The sequence below is a fragment of the Malus domestica genome, chromosome 15 (genome assembly GCF_042453785.1).
Source record: "Malus domestica chromosome 15, GDT2T_hap1".
Taxonomy (NCBI): Eukaryota; Viridiplantae; Streptophyta; class Magnoliopsida; order Rosales; family Rosaceae; genus Malus; species Malus domestica.
Window position 1 is genome coordinate 54,663,353 of NC_091675.1, and position 14,800 is coordinate 54,678,152.

General features: G+C 40.4%; 1 protein-coding gene and 2 long non-coding RNA genes across 3 annotated transcripts; all 3 read left to right on the top strand.

Annotated features, from left to right (window-relative positions):
* The first annotated feature begins 673 nt into the window (after nt 1–673).
* Nucleotides 674–2,256, top strand: LOC139192569 (uncharacterized). Its single transcript, XR_011576773.1, has 2 exons — nt 674–1,017; nt 1,157–2,256. It is a non-coding gene; the product is annotated as an uncharacterized lncRNA (long non-coding RNA).
* A 1,906-nt stretch (nt 2,257–4,162) lies between these two features.
* Nucleotides 4,163–5,055, top strand: LOC139191644 (uncharacterized). Its single transcript, XR_011575753.1, has 3 exons — nt 4,163–4,499; nt 4,677–4,855; nt 4,987–5,055. It is a non-coding gene; the product is annotated as an uncharacterized lncRNA (long non-coding RNA).
* Nucleotides 5,056–11,278: 6,223 nt separating this feature from the next.
* On the top strand, nt 11,279–14,761 carry LOC103416405 (probable polygalacturonase). Its single transcript, XM_008354654.4, has 5 exons — nt 11,279–12,228; nt 12,489–12,609; nt 12,942–13,116; nt 13,258–13,328; nt 13,627–14,761. Exons 1-5 carry the CDS (start codon nt 11,779–11,781, stop codon nt 14,259–14,261), a joined length of 1,452 nt encoding a protein of 483 aa, XP_008352876.2. The 5' UTR covers nt 11,279–11,778; the 3' UTR covers nt 14,262–14,761.
* The last annotated feature ends 39 nt before the right edge of the window (nt 14,762–14,800 follow it).

The window sequence follows — 14,800 nt, forward strand, 5'->3', positions numbered from 1 at the left end:
AAGGCAATTATCTAAGGATAATTACCCACTGCACGCACAACAATCACAATTGTTTACCGGGAACAGTGCAACTACAGACTGCAACACAACATTACACGGCAGCAGCAGAAATCTACGTCTGTAGCTCTTACACGGGCATATATCATAGCAATTGCGAATCGTGATTACAAGTAGCAGTAATTGTAGAACAAACACACCAATACACGACACAATTGCAAAAGCACAGCACCACACACGGTAGTAGCAAGATCACACTGTTGCAATATACACGGCTTGACCGATTTTTGCAACAAGCAACCCAGGAACAAGTTGACCGAACACAGCAGCGGAAGAAAAAAAATTGTTTTACAATTTATAGGGTTACGACAAACTTGGCTTTGATTCCAAATAGAATTTTACGGCTTAACTTTTATGTATTCCATTATCCTGAATAAAAGTACATACAATCCTTGTTACAAAAGGAAAAAAAAATAAAGGACACAATATCCTTCCTAAAACATGACTCTAATAATTACAAAATATTTACATTCATTTTCTCCTAAAATATAGACTCACACCTATAGTCATATCCCTTGGTGATGCGGGAGGCAGGCCTTGAAGAAAACAATTTGAAGACCCAAGGGCCAAAGCATAGTAATGGTCTTCAAATTGTTTTCTTCAAGGCTTGCCTTTAGTTGTTTCTCCTTCTAAAATCAAGCGTTTGGTTTGGTCGTGCGAGGAATCCACGATTATGTTGAGCAAGCTCCGTTGACCCTGGTTAAGCAAATCCCAGGCGACCTATCCCTCTTCTCTTCGAGACCCTTAATTCTTTCTTGCATCACTTGGAGTTATCGGAGGCATTTTTGGAGGATTTGGACATTCAGGAGGAAGAGATGGAGATGTATCTTGATCTCCACTCCCTTTATTAATACCTCACCATACACCATAGTTGAAATAATGTCCCTTGCTAAACCTTCTACTTTGTTTCGGGAGCTTGGCTTCAGGCACTGGCTGGTAGTGTCTTAATTAGACAAAAGGGTATGTCTCTCTCTGTTAACAATTCAATATGCATGTGTCTAGTGTTTAGTGATTATTACACCGATGAAAAAGAAGGTGAAATGCCAACTTACTGACAGTTTAGAGTTGTAACATTGTTCTGAATCATAACATTTTGCAGAGGCCTCCAACCGTTAGAATCTTGATGCGGCACGATTTCATGCCGGAGCACATATTGGTACTTTTTCCGCAGTTGAAACCTCACGAGTAAAAGTAGCAATGCGCGTAAGCAAACTGACATTTTCATTAATTCTTGTTTTGTAATGCAATGCTATCTTGGATTATACAAAGCCTTGTTTGATCAAATTTTAACCTTTAAGAGTCAATAGTATTTTCATTTATGGATTACTGTGATACACAAGTTTTATTAGTTTCTATTGGCTATTAGGATGTAAGATCTCTTGAGTTTCAGAAGCTGGGAAATGCAGGTAGCTCCAGCTGCCCGGCCACCTTTGTCTCCACCTCCATCATTAATTCGACTGGAGAAATCCAATAACAAAAACAAAACTGCAAATTGAAAATAGAAACGAAACCACAACATGCAAATCATTTAAAACAAAAAAACAGATCGAACGAGAAAGAGAGCGTTTTATACTGCTAGGGGAAATTGAGCTCCAGATGCGCAATGCTGAGAAGCTCGCTCACGCTTATCGGATCCGATCGATTCAATTCATTCGAAAAATGGTGGAATTCGAATTGAATTGAAAACGAAAACAGAGATTGGGTTGAGAGATGAGAAAGGAAGAGAGAGAGATTTGATTGGTTCGATTGCAAAAATGGAATATTGTTTTCGTGCAAAGAAGAGATCGAGATAGGGCAGAGAGATCGGGAAAGGAAGAGAGCGTTTAAACAGGCAAATGTTTGCCGTCAGGGGCAAAATTGGGAACTCATTATTGCTTAGGTCGGTCTTATTGGGCTAGTTTGAAGTTGGATTTGTTTTAGCCATTAAATAAAGTTATTAAAGTGCTTTTGGTTAAAATTCAATGTTTTGAAGCTCTTTTCATTAGTTTCTTTTAATAATTTTGTTATAAGGGAGCTGAGACAGAAATCTAGTGGCTGACTTGGGAGAAGAGAGTTGCTTGTAGACAGTTGTTGAACTTTTATTGTAGAATACAAGTTTTAAATGTTGTTGTTTCCCCTTCTTGTAAAGTACTATGTAAATTACTTTGTTTAGTGAAATGCTTTCATTCAACACTTTCACCTGTTATTAGTTAAGTTTAAGTTATCCTTTAATTCACACCTTAAAAAAATTTAAGATGTGATGTGGAGATTCAATACATAGCATCGAAAGCTCAGGTTGTAGATATCTTTACCAAATGCTTATATAATCCTAGTTTTTACAAAACTTCAACAATCTTAGGCGAGGAATCCCCAATTGAGAGAATCTAAGTTAAGCCATACAGATCGAGTGCATGTGTCATGGTCTTATGGTACATTACTTGAATTCTAGTTCCTGCAGAAGAAAATGCTTTGACTATGTGTTTTATTCTTCTCATTCAGAGGTATATATAATCATATACAATCCTACTGTAAACAGAAAAGAATAATTACAAGATAATTACAAGACAATATCTCCTAAACTAGGAAACCCAAGATTAAAGGGATCTCGAAATAATAGGAAATCTATACAAAGGCGACACCTGCTGTGTCCTTAAATTGATTTGGCTCAACCCTGGAAGATTTAATTAATGGTTCTTCAGGTGTGTTTTTACATTTGGGGTTGACTGCTGCAATATTTTTAGGGATGTGCTATCCACACACCTCATTTTACTTCTCACACACCCTTTGATAATTTATGTCTGTTGATCTTCTTCAATTCATCCGATCCGACGGTTGAAAATTGAAAAAGTGTGTGAAAAGTAAAATAGGATGTATGGAAATCACACCCCTACTTTTATGTTTGTTTTGTTGAAGAAGGAACAGCGGTTGCTAGGAAGCAGCGCTGGGGAAGAGGGATTTAATAAAGAATATCGGAACAAACAATGACTTTATTTTGTCATTACGAACAACTAGAATTATTGTACCGTTTTTGTTTCTTGTGTTTTCGGAAATAAAAAAAAGAAAAGAAAAGGGACAGATGTCAATTTGAGAAGCAGCAATTGATCCTCCTAGACTAGAGACTCCCGTGAAGAGAGCGGCTTCCTTGCTTCTTCCCACTTGCCTCCATTCATGTCAGCCAAATCTACCAAACTAGTCTCCTCCCCACAAATCCCATTTTATTTTTCTTATTATACCCAAAAAAATATCCCAATATTTAAATAACCTCTTACCATTCAATCATATTCCACCACGTAATCTACCACAAAATTGTAGTTTGGAGAGGCACGCGATGCATATGAACAAGTTAATTTGAGCATCTCCAGTTGATTGCTATCCAATTGTTGACCTCAAATCTTCTGTACTCGTGACCCTTCTATGCCATGTTTATTTGAGTGATAAATGTCTATCTACTAACTTCGACTAACAACAACAACAACAACAACAAAGCCTTTTCCCACTAAGTGGGGTCGGCTATATGAATCCTAGAACTTCATTGCGCTCGATTTTGTGTCATGTCCTCCGTTAGATCCAAGTACTCAAGTCTTTTCTTAGGGTCTCTTCCAAAGTTTTCCTAGGTCTTCCTCTACCCCTTCGGCCCTGAACCTCTGTCCCGTAGTCACATTTTCGAACCGGAGCGTCAGTAGGCCTTCTTTGCACATGTCCAAACCACCGGAACCGATTTTCTCTCATATTTCCTTCAATTTTGGCTACTCCTACTTTACCTCGGATATCCTCATTCCCAATCTTATCATTTCTCGTGTGCCCATACATCCCACGAAGCATCCTCAACTCCGCTACACCCATTTTGTGTACGTGTTGATGCTTCACCGCCCAACATTCTGTGCCATACAACATCGCTGGCCTTATTGCCGTCCTATAAAATAAAATTTTCCCTTGAGCTTCAGTGGCCTACGACGGTCACACAACACGCCAGATGAAGTCTTACACTTCATCCATCCAGCTTGTATTCTATGGTTGAGATCTCCATCTAATTCTCCGTTCTCTTGCAAGATAGATCCTAGGTAGCGAAAACGGTCACTTTTTGTGATCTTCGCTAGATTGCTTCGGTTATTAGTGAGGATAAGTATATAAATGGATAGAGATAGGAAAGCAAACACAAGATGTACGTGGTTCACCCAGATTGGTTACGTCCACGGAATAGAGGAGTTCTCATTAATTGTGAAGGGTTTACACAAGTACATAGGTTCAAGCTCTCCTTTAGTGAGTACAAGTGAATGATTTAGTACAAATGACATTAGGAAATATTGTGGGAGAATGATCTCGTAACCACGAAACTTCTAAGTACCGGAGTGTGGTATCGTCTTGACTTTCCTTATCTGTCTCATAGGTAGATGTGGCATCTTCTCTGGAAGTACTCTTCCTCCATCCAGGGGTGGTATCTGTAACTGGTGGAGATGCACAAGGTAATGTATCAATGTCACTTGAAGCTTACTTGTAGTTTCAGGCTTAGTCAAGCGCGATACAAACCATGTAGTAGGAGTCCCCCAAGTCGCCGAGCTAGGGGATCTGCTGAAAGAGGTGATAGACAAGGTAAGCAATCAGAGCTCCGGCTGATTGTTCACATTCTCCCTATCTTGCAGGCAGCATGAAGGATAAAGAGAAGAAAAATGAGAAGAGATGATATGGGATACTTTTGCTTTTGAAGAAGTAACTTTCCACAGGCTTATTCTTGAACTGGGCTGGAGGGTTTTCTGGTTTCCTCCAGAGTATAAGGCCGACTGAAGAATTTGAGGGTCAAAACAAGTCCATCAAATCTAGAGTACGTTCGACCCTGATGATATGTGATACTTTTGCTTTTGACAGAGTAGTGGATGTATCGGCACGTGTGCTGTTACGCTTGTCTCCACATGCTTCCTTGTATCCTTCTCACTTGCCCTATCTGTTCCTCAGGCAGATGCGGTATCTTTCCTGGAAGCATAAGATGTTGAAGATGAGTACTCGAGAGCAATGCCAGGTAAGTAATCAGGTAAGGGGTTCCAGGCAGTCAGTTCCTGGCTGGAAGCTTGATTCCAAGTGCTGACTTATTGCTCTCTTTCTCCTTGTCTTGCAGGTAAGAACAAGGCCAAAGGAAAAGACGGGGAAAAAACATGATATGGGATACTCTTGCTTTTAACCCTGATGATATGAGATATTCTTGCTCTAGTATAGCTTGTTTACAGAGGTATTATCGGGGGGAAAGAAAGCTGAATATTTCGAAAGGCTTCGTTGGGAGTGCTCTCTCAGATAAGAGGAAGGGTTGAGCATTTTTGCAGGTCTGCCTGTCCGTTGGGGATGGAGGTCGACATATATAGGAGTCTCCCTAACATCAAGTAATAATGCTATTCCTTTACCCTACTTGGTCATAGCACGGTAGTGGGAGCTGCCAGCTTCACAAGTTTTAACTCTGTCAGAGCACTTTGAAAAAGTGGTCTGTCGTATCTGGAAAGCTGATGTTGCGTGTGAAGATTACAGACAAGCTTTATCCAAGGAGATCCAGCTCTTGAAGTTGGGAAAGTGGTGCCTCTTCGGTTTTCGAACAAGCAATCCTGTCGAGGATCCGGCTCTCGAGATTCGGAGAACGATGCCTCTTCGATTTTTGAGAAAGCAATCCTGCTGGGGGTCTGGCTCTCGAGATTCGGAGAGCGATGTCTTCGATTTTTTAGAAAGTAATCATGTTGGGAGTCTGGCTCTCGAGATTCGGAAGGCGGTGCCTCTTCGATTTTGGAGCAAGCAATCTTGTTGGGAGTGTTTTCTCGAATGTGAGTAAAGGTTGGGCATGTTTGCTAGTCTACCTTGCCACGAAGCACAGAGGTTGACACACAGGGACTTTCCAATTATCCAGCAGTGGTACTGTTCCTTTACCATCTCTTCGATTTTTGAGAAAGTAATCATGTTAGGAGTCTGGCTCTCGAGATTCGGAGGGCGGTGCCTCTTCGATTTTGGAGCAAGCAATCTTGTTGGGAGTGTTTTCTCGAATGTGAGTAAAGGTTGGGCATGTTTGCTAGTCTACCTTGCCACGAAGCACAGAGGTTGACACACCGGGACTTTCCAATTATCCAGCAGTGCTACTGTTCCTTTACCCTTGTGGGTAATAATATGGTAGCTAGACCTTCAAAAATTATGTGTCTAAACTTTGTTAGTGTTGTTTTTTTGCTATTCTTTTACCCTTCTTGGTCAGAGCGATGTAGTGGGAGCTGCAAGCTTCACGTGTCTCAATTTTGTCAGAGAACTTTGGCAAAGTTATATGTGGTACCCATGAGCTACTGTTGCGTGTGGGAAGTGGGTGATTGAACAGTATAATTCATGTGCTTTCTACTTCGCCAGAAATCTTCGACAAAATGCCCATAATTTCCGCAAAGCTGAGTGTGCGTGTGACAGGTGCTGACAAGGCTGGAAAAGTAGGTGCCTCTTTGATTTCTGAGATCGGCCCTCATGGTCTCTGAGCAGCCCAGCTTTTGAGAAAGCAAGCCTCTTCGATTTCTGAGATCGGCCTTCGTGGTCTTTGAGCAGCCCAGCTTTTGAGAAAGCAAACGCCTCTTCGATTTCTGAGATCGACCCTCGTGGTCTCTGAGCAGCCCAGCTTTTGAGAAAGCAAACGCCTCTTCGATTTCTGAGCAGGCGCCTCTTCGATTTTTGAAGCTTCGTCGAGTGCAGATTTTTATAGGGGCTGACATTAAGTTCCAAAACACACTTGAATATCCACCAGTAGAAGCTCCATTCTTGCACTTCTAAGATCTTGATTTGTCCGACCTCTTCTCTCTTCAACACCTTTGAAAATGTCTGGCCCCTCCGACCGTCGTTTTGACTTGAACCTTGTTGAAGAGGCAGCCCCGCCTTCTCCAGACAACATATGGCGCCCATCCTTCGTCTCCCCTACTGGTCCTCTTACCGTTGGGGATTCCGTGATGAAGAATGATATGACCGCTGCGGTAGTGGCTAGGAACCTTCTCACTCCCAAAGATAACAGACTACTTTCCAAACGGTCTGATGAGTTGGCTATTAAGGATTCTCTGGCTCTTAGTGTTCAGTGTGCAGGTTCAGTGTCTAATATGGCCCAACGCCTATTTGCTCGAACCCGCCAAGTTGAATCATTGGCGGCTGAAGTGATGAGTCTCAAACAGGAGATTAGAGGGCTCAAGCATGAGAATAAACAGTTGCACCGGCTCGCACATGACTATGCTACAAATATGAAGAGGAAGCTTGACCAGATGAAGGAATCTGATGGTCAGGTTTTACTTGATCATCAGAGATTTGTGGGTTTGTTCCAAATGCATTTATTGCCTTCGTCTTCTGGGGCTGTACCGCGTAATGAAGCTCCAAATGATCAACCTTTGATGCCTCCTCCTTCTAGGGTTCTGTCCAGTACTGAGGCTCCGAATGATCCCCCTCCGGTGCCTTCTCTTTCTGGGGCTCTACCGACTGCTGAGACTTCTCCTAAGCAACCTTTGTGAAGGCTCCCTCTTGTTTGTTTATTTTGACTCAAGTATATGTACATATTTGTAATTTATCGGGGATATCAATAAATAAGCTTTCCTTCATTTCAACGTATTGTGTTAAATACATCAAAGCCTTCTTCGCTAAGTTCTTTGAATTTTCTTTTGTTGAAGCTTGTATGTTGAAGCTTTGTGAGTGGAGCATGTAGGTTGAGGTAGTGTTCCCTTAATTTCCCAAGTGAGGAAAACTTCTCGGTTGGAGACTTGGAAAATCCAAGTCACTGAGTGGGATCGGCTATATGAATCTTAGAACGCCATTGTGTTCTGTCCTGTGTCATGTCCTCCGTTAGATTCAAGTACTCGAAGTCTTTTCTTAGGGTCTCTTCCAAAGTTTTCCTAGGTCTTCCTCTACCCCTTCGGCCCTGAACCTCTGTCTCATAGTCGCATCTTCTAATCGGAGCGTCAGAGCGTCAGTAGGCCTTCTTTGCACATGTCCAAACCACCGTAACCGATTTTCTCTCATCTTTCCTTCAATTTCGGCTACTCCTACTTTACCCCGGATATCCTCATTCCTAATCTTATCATTTCTCGTGTGCCCACACATCCAACGAAGCATCCTCATCTCCGCTACACCCATTTTGTGTACGTGTTGATGCTTCACCGCCCAACATTCTGTGCCATACAGCATCGCCGGCCTTATTGCCGTCCTATAAAATTTTCCCTTGAGCTTCAGTGGCAAACGGCGATCACACAACACGCCGGATGCACTCTTCCACTTCATCCATCCAGCTTGTATTCTATGGTTGAGATCTCCATCTAATTCTCCGTTCTTTTGCAAGATAGATCCTAGGTAACGAAAACGGTCGCTCTTTGGTATTTCTTGATCTCCGATCCTCACCCCTAACTCGTTTTGGCCTCCATTTGCACTGAACTTGCACTCCATATATTCTGTCTTTGATCGGCTTAGGCGAAGACCTTTAGATTCCAACGCTTCTCTCCAAAGGTTAAGCTTTGCATTTACCCCTTCCTGAGTTTCATCTATTAACACTATATCGTCTGCGAAAAGCATACACCAAGGAATATCATCTTGAATATGTCCTGTTAACTCATCCATTACCAACGCAAAAAGGTAAGGACTTAAGGATGAGCCTTGATGTAATCCTACAGTTATGGGAAAGCTTTCGGTTTGTCCTTCATGAGTTCTTACGGCAGTCTTTGCTCCTTTATACATATCATGTATAGCTTGGATATATGCTACTCGTACTCCTTTCTTCTCTAAAATCCTCCAAAGAATGTCTCTTGGGACCCTATCATACGCTTTTTCCAAATCTATAAAGACCATGTGTAAATCCTTTTTCCCATCTCTATATCTTTCCATCAATCTTCGTAAGAGATAGATTGCCTCCATGGTTGAGCGCCCTGGCATGAACCCGAATTGGTTGTCCAAAACCCGTGTCTCTTGCCTCAATCTATGCTCAATGACTCTCTCCCAGAGCTTCATTGTATGACTCATTAGCTTAATACCCTTATAGTTCATGCAATTTTGTACATCGTCCTTATTCTTGTAGATAGGCACCAAAGTGCTCGTTCGCCACTCATTTGGCATCTTCTTCGTTTTCAAAATCCTATTGAAAAGGTCAGTGAGCCATGTTATACCTGTCTCTCCCAAAACTTTCCACACTTCGATTGGTATATCGTCTGGACCTACTGCTTTTCTATGCTTCATCTTCTTCAAAGCTACAACCACTTCTTCCTTCCGGATTCTACGATAAAAAGAGTAGTTTCTACACTCTTCTGAGTTACTTAACTCCCCTAAAGAAGCACTCCTTTCATGTCCTTCATTGAAAAGATTATGAAAATAACCTTTCCATCTGTCTTTAACCGCGTTAATGACAAAATAAAAGGTAAAATAAATAGTATCAGGTTTGACTTTTTAGTGTAAAAATATGATTTTTTGTTAAAGTAAACAATACCGCGAGATTTTTGTTAAAACTTTCTTGATAATATCTAAAATAAAATAAAAAAACCAAAAATCAAGAAAAACAAAAATAAAATCTAGCAGCCTCCAGCATCCCCAACCTCGACGGCAGCCCCTACTTAACCACAGCAGACAACCACCATACCCCGCCTTCGTGCTTCCTCTGCTCCACATCGCTGAACAAGGCGTTTCTCTCTCTCTCCTCTCAAAATTGCTACACCATATTTAGGATTTAGATCGATATCGTTCGAACACATCACCACCAAATCAAACAAAATCGTTGATGTTAACTCAGTTTCCTTCCCTTCAGTTTCAAAATCGTACATTTCTAAGTACGGATCGGCCGCCGAGGTTGATCTCGCAGCAGTGTCCGAAGCCATGGCCTCCGATTTTGGCACCTTAATGCATACAGATTACATAGCGAGGGGAGTGAGAGAGGGTAGGGCTTTGATTTTGGGGTGGCTTTGAGATTGTAGGGTTCTGTGCTCATAAACTCACCGATGAAAATTTCAATGTGGAATCTATGGATATGCTCGCCGACAGTGACCAGAGAAAATGACTTAAAGCAACTAAATGATCATGAATTACAGAAAAAAATTCGCAGTAATTGAAAAATCGAAAACAGAAACGCTTGCAATAAGAGATCTAAGCAAGCAAAGGCCGCCGGTGCTGAATGTAACCACCCCAAACAAATACAAACAAATATCCGTAGTTACGAGCAACAGAAACATTAATAAACTAATAAATTTTCAGCTTTTTAGACTAAATGGTCTTTTAGTTTTATTTGAAATTTAAAATTAATAGAAATAATTTTTAAATTTGTTCACTATCAATTATTTTAGTTTTTTTGTAAAAAATTATATTAAATAAAAATAAAATGATAAAAATATCATCAATTTAATAAATCATGGGTCAAATGATTTGATAAAAATTGAGACTGTTTTTATCATTTTAGCTTTATTTAATAGAAATTTTTTATGGAATGATTAAAATGATTGATTGTTCACAAACTTAAGAACTATTTCTATTAATTTCAAATTTCAAAGATTAAAATAAAAAATTACAAATCTTGATCATTTTAACTTTTTAATTTTTTAATTTTTTTTCTGATTATGACCAAATCTAATCACAAACATATAACATGGACGGCTAATATCAATTAATCTAGGATCCTCACAAAAAGGATTTTTATCCGCCTCACTCGACTCCCACCTCCCACACCGAACAATGCGGATCCAGTTTTTCTCCTACTTTCCGAATTCAATCCTATGACGACAAACACAACACGCTAATACAAACAGTATGCGCAGTACGCGTCTCCCTCCCCCTATCTTACGCACCCCCCCTTTCCCTCCCCCTCCTGCGCACCTCACTGTTCCATTGCCGCCATCTTCTCCGCCACGAAAAACACTTTTTTGAAAATCCGACAAAATCTGCCCGACTTTTTTTTTTTCAAATAAGTCGGCCGCAATAAGATCTAAGCAAGCATAGGCCGCAAGTGGCTCAATGTAACCACCCCAAACAAATACAAACAAATGCCCTTAATTACCAGCAACAGAAATATTAATAAACTAATAAATTTTCGACTTTTTTGTCAAAATGATTATTGAGATTTGCATGATTATCAATTTAATTTCTGAAATTTTAAATGATACTTAAATTTGTCCACCATCAATGATTTTACTTCTTTCATGAAAAATTATATTAAATAAGGATTAAAATGAAAAAAATTCTCAATTTAATAAATTTTTTCGATAAAAATTAAGAGTATTTTTGTCATTTTAAGTATATTTAATGAAGATTTTTCTTGAAATAACTAAAATAATTGATTATAAACAAACTCAAAAATTACTTCTATTAATTCCAAATCTCAATAACCAAAATAAAAAATTATGTAAATCTCAATGTCTTTTTCGTCTTATTTTTTTTATAATTGTGACTAAGCTAATCACAAACATATAACCTGGACGGCTAATATCACTTGATCTATAGGGTCCTCACAAAAGGATTTTCATCCGCCTCACTCGACTCCCGCCTCCCACACCGAACAAAGCGGATCCAGTTTTTCTCCTACTTTCCGAATCCAACCCTATGACGACAAACACAACACGCTAATACAAACAGTATGCGCAGTACGAGTCTCCCTCCCCCTATCTTACGCACCCCGCCTCCCTCCCCCTCCTGCGCACCTCACTGTTCCATCGCCGCCATCTTCTCCGCCACCAAAAACACCCTTTTGAAAATCTGACAAAATCTGCCCGACTTTTTTTTTTTTTTTTTTCAAATAAGTTGATGGATTCAGATAAACCCAGCAGCTTATTTCTGGGTAAGGCGATGAAGCCCACGTGGGCATCTCTGCTCCTCGTACTCACCATCATGGTTGTCTTTTCCTACCAAAACTTCTCGACCATGTCGAGGCTTCCGACATGGGTCGGGTCGATTTGGCCAACTGGAGTATCCGAAACCCGATTGGATGCCCCAGCCAGGAGCTGTGCCGGGTTCTTCGAGGATGTGCCGAAGCGGAAGGTGGTGATGTCCATCGAAGCTTTCGGTGGCGTTGGCGACGGAACCACCTCCAACACGGAAGCGTTTAGGAGGGCGATACTCCACATGCAGGCTTTCGGTAATACCGGTGGGTCCCAGTTGAATGTCCCCAAGGGGAGATGGCTGACGGGGAGTTTTAACCTCACCAGTAATTTCACGCTGTTCCTTGAACACGGCGCTGTAATTCTCGGCTCCCAGGTAAAGTAGTCTCTGTTTTTGCTTTGTTTGTTTAACTATTTTACCCTGCGGAATATTTGCGGGTTAAGTCAGTTGGTCAGGACAATATATTTACGAGCTTGAATTTACTTTCTCGTAGATTCAAACAGTAGTTAGAATATTGTCTTTGTAAAAGGAAAAAGAGAGTTGATTTGTGTGGTTTGTTAGCTAATACCATTATTCATTTCCATATGGTGACGACGAATACAACAACGGTTGATTTGTGTCATTTTTATTCATAGGATCCGAAGCAATGGCCTGTAATCGAGCCATTGCCTTCTTATGGAAGAGGGAGAGAGAGGTTAGGAGGAAGACATATAAGCCTTGTTCATGGGGATGGTCTCACAAATGTTGTCATTACAGGTACCCAAAAAACCCTTCATTTATTTTCTTATTCATTTGAGTTGGCTAAGTAGTTGTACCAGTCTTTAATTTAAAAGTTGATAGATTATTAATTTTGGTGGACATAAAAGCTTTTCATCAATGAATTAGTTTCTTGATAGCAACTAACTCACGTTTTATGCATTGTTTTTTGGATCCTGACGTTTGTATGCAATGAATTAGTTTAGTTCAATTTGCTTGTTGCCATCGCTATTAGGTTTCCAAAATATCTGTCCTCTCTTTGATACATAATTTTTTTTTGTAATTATATTTTCCGGAGGGTGCTTTGCGAACGATTATTTGGGTCCTTTCAGGTCATAACGGGACAGTTGACGGTCAGGGAAAAATGTGGTGGGAACTATGGTGGAACAGAACATTGGAGCACACCAGAGGTCACCTCCTTGAAATAAAAAACTCTCGCAACATTCTCATCTCGAACCTCACCTTCCGCAATTCTCCTTTTTGGACCATCCATCCTGTTTACTGCAGGTCTACATCCCCTGCCTTTTTCCTCTTCGTTCTTGTTGTTTTCTACTTGTTATCTATTCAAGTTAATGCTAATCTGTAGTTTATTGGAAATCCAAAACGATAAGATTCTGTTATAAGCTCATTATTCTGTGTTTGTTTCAGTAACGTTGTTATCAAGGACATGACAATCTTGGCCCCCCTTAACGCTCCTAATACTGATGGTATAGACCCAGGTATGCTCCTCTTCTTTCAATTTAACGTAACATCTATGCATCTAAATTATTTATTAAATTTAACATTGAGAAAAGTATGATACCTTTTTTGTGCATATAACTTGTGCATGATGTTTATAAATCAAGTATGTTCTTGTTCTTCCAATTTAGCACAATGTGCTTCATCTAAAGTCTAAACTAATCAAGGAAGTTGGCTTTGCCACCATATAACAGGAAAGATAAACAAAAGCCCAATTCAAGAAGTTAGCGTAAAGAAGCATGTCTCTTTAGAAAATTTAACTTGTATTTTGTGTTTCAGATTCCAGTACTAATGTGTGCATTGAAGACTGTTACATTGAGAGTGGCGACGATCTTGTAGCAGTGAAAAGTGGGTGGGATCACTATGGAATCAAAATGGCTCGTCCAAGCTCAAACATAATAATTAGAAGAGTTAATGGCACCACTCCAACTTGCTCTGGAGTGGGAATAGGTAGTGAGATGTCTGGTGGGATTTCAAATATCACCATTGAGGATTTGCATGTTTGGGATTCCGCAGCTGGGGTGCGGATCAAATCTGATAAGGGTAGAGGGGGTTACATAGCGAATGTTAGTATAAGTAACTTAATGATGGAAAGGGTGAAGATACCCATAAGGTTTAGTAGAGGGGCGAATGATCACCCAGATAAAGGATGGGATCCCAAAGCTGTTCCCCATGTAAAGGGGATTTTTATTAGTAACGTGCTGAGTTTGAATTCAACGAAAGCCCCAGAATTGAAGGGCATTGAGGGGGCATCATTTGAAAGGATATGCTTTAAGAATGTCACAGTACTTGGTCTGGCTCCATCTGCAGTGTGGCGTTGTGAATTTGTTTCGGGTTTTGCAGATGGGGTATTTCCAGTGCCATGTCCTCAGATGGAGGATATGGGCTCGTTTGACTCTTGTATGCAGCGGTGAGTTTCTTTGGATGGCTTTTGGGTACATTTTTGCAGATACGAGGTCTAAGGTTGGAGGGTGAAGTCGAATTACTCTGCAGAAGTTGGGTCTGCTTTTGGAAATGAATGCGAACCACATTGTGGAGATGGGCATAATCAGCTAAGGCATTTTGTAAGTGAGATGTCTAGCTGCTGGTGTTCAATTTGCACATAGAGATGCAGTTTTCTTGTGTATTGGATCCGTTGTGCACAAGCTAGATGGGTGATCTCCAGAATTTACTGACCGGGTTACGTTGCTGTGGTCTTTAATTATTAACCTCGAGAATGATTATTTATTTATAACTGCTGCCTGCGGTGGTGCTACACATACATACTGAGAAAGTAGAGATGATAGCGATGGTGAAAACCGGAGATAAAGCTGAACTGAACTTGTATAGAAATGATACAAGGGTAATGTAACATTGTTTTGTGAACTTCATATTCATTTCGTTTATGATTGATTTATGTTAAGAATTTACAAGATATGTGAGTGTATATCCAGTTCATATATCGTTCAAGATA

Excerpts from the sequence above, each read along its gene's own strand:
- LOC103416405 (XM_008354654.4), top strand. The coding sequence starts at position 11,779 with ATGGATTCAGATAAACCCAGCAGCTTATTTCTGGGTAAGGCGATGAAG. Across the intron at positions 12,610-12,941 it reads CACAAATGTTGTCATTACAG|GTCATAACGGGACAGTTGAC; the intron begins GTACCCAAAAAA and ends GGGTCCTTTCAG. Across the intron at positions 13,329-13,626 it reads TACTGATGGTATAGACCCAG|ATTCCAGTACTAATGTGTGC; the intron begins GTATGCTCCTCT and ends TTTGTGTTTCAG.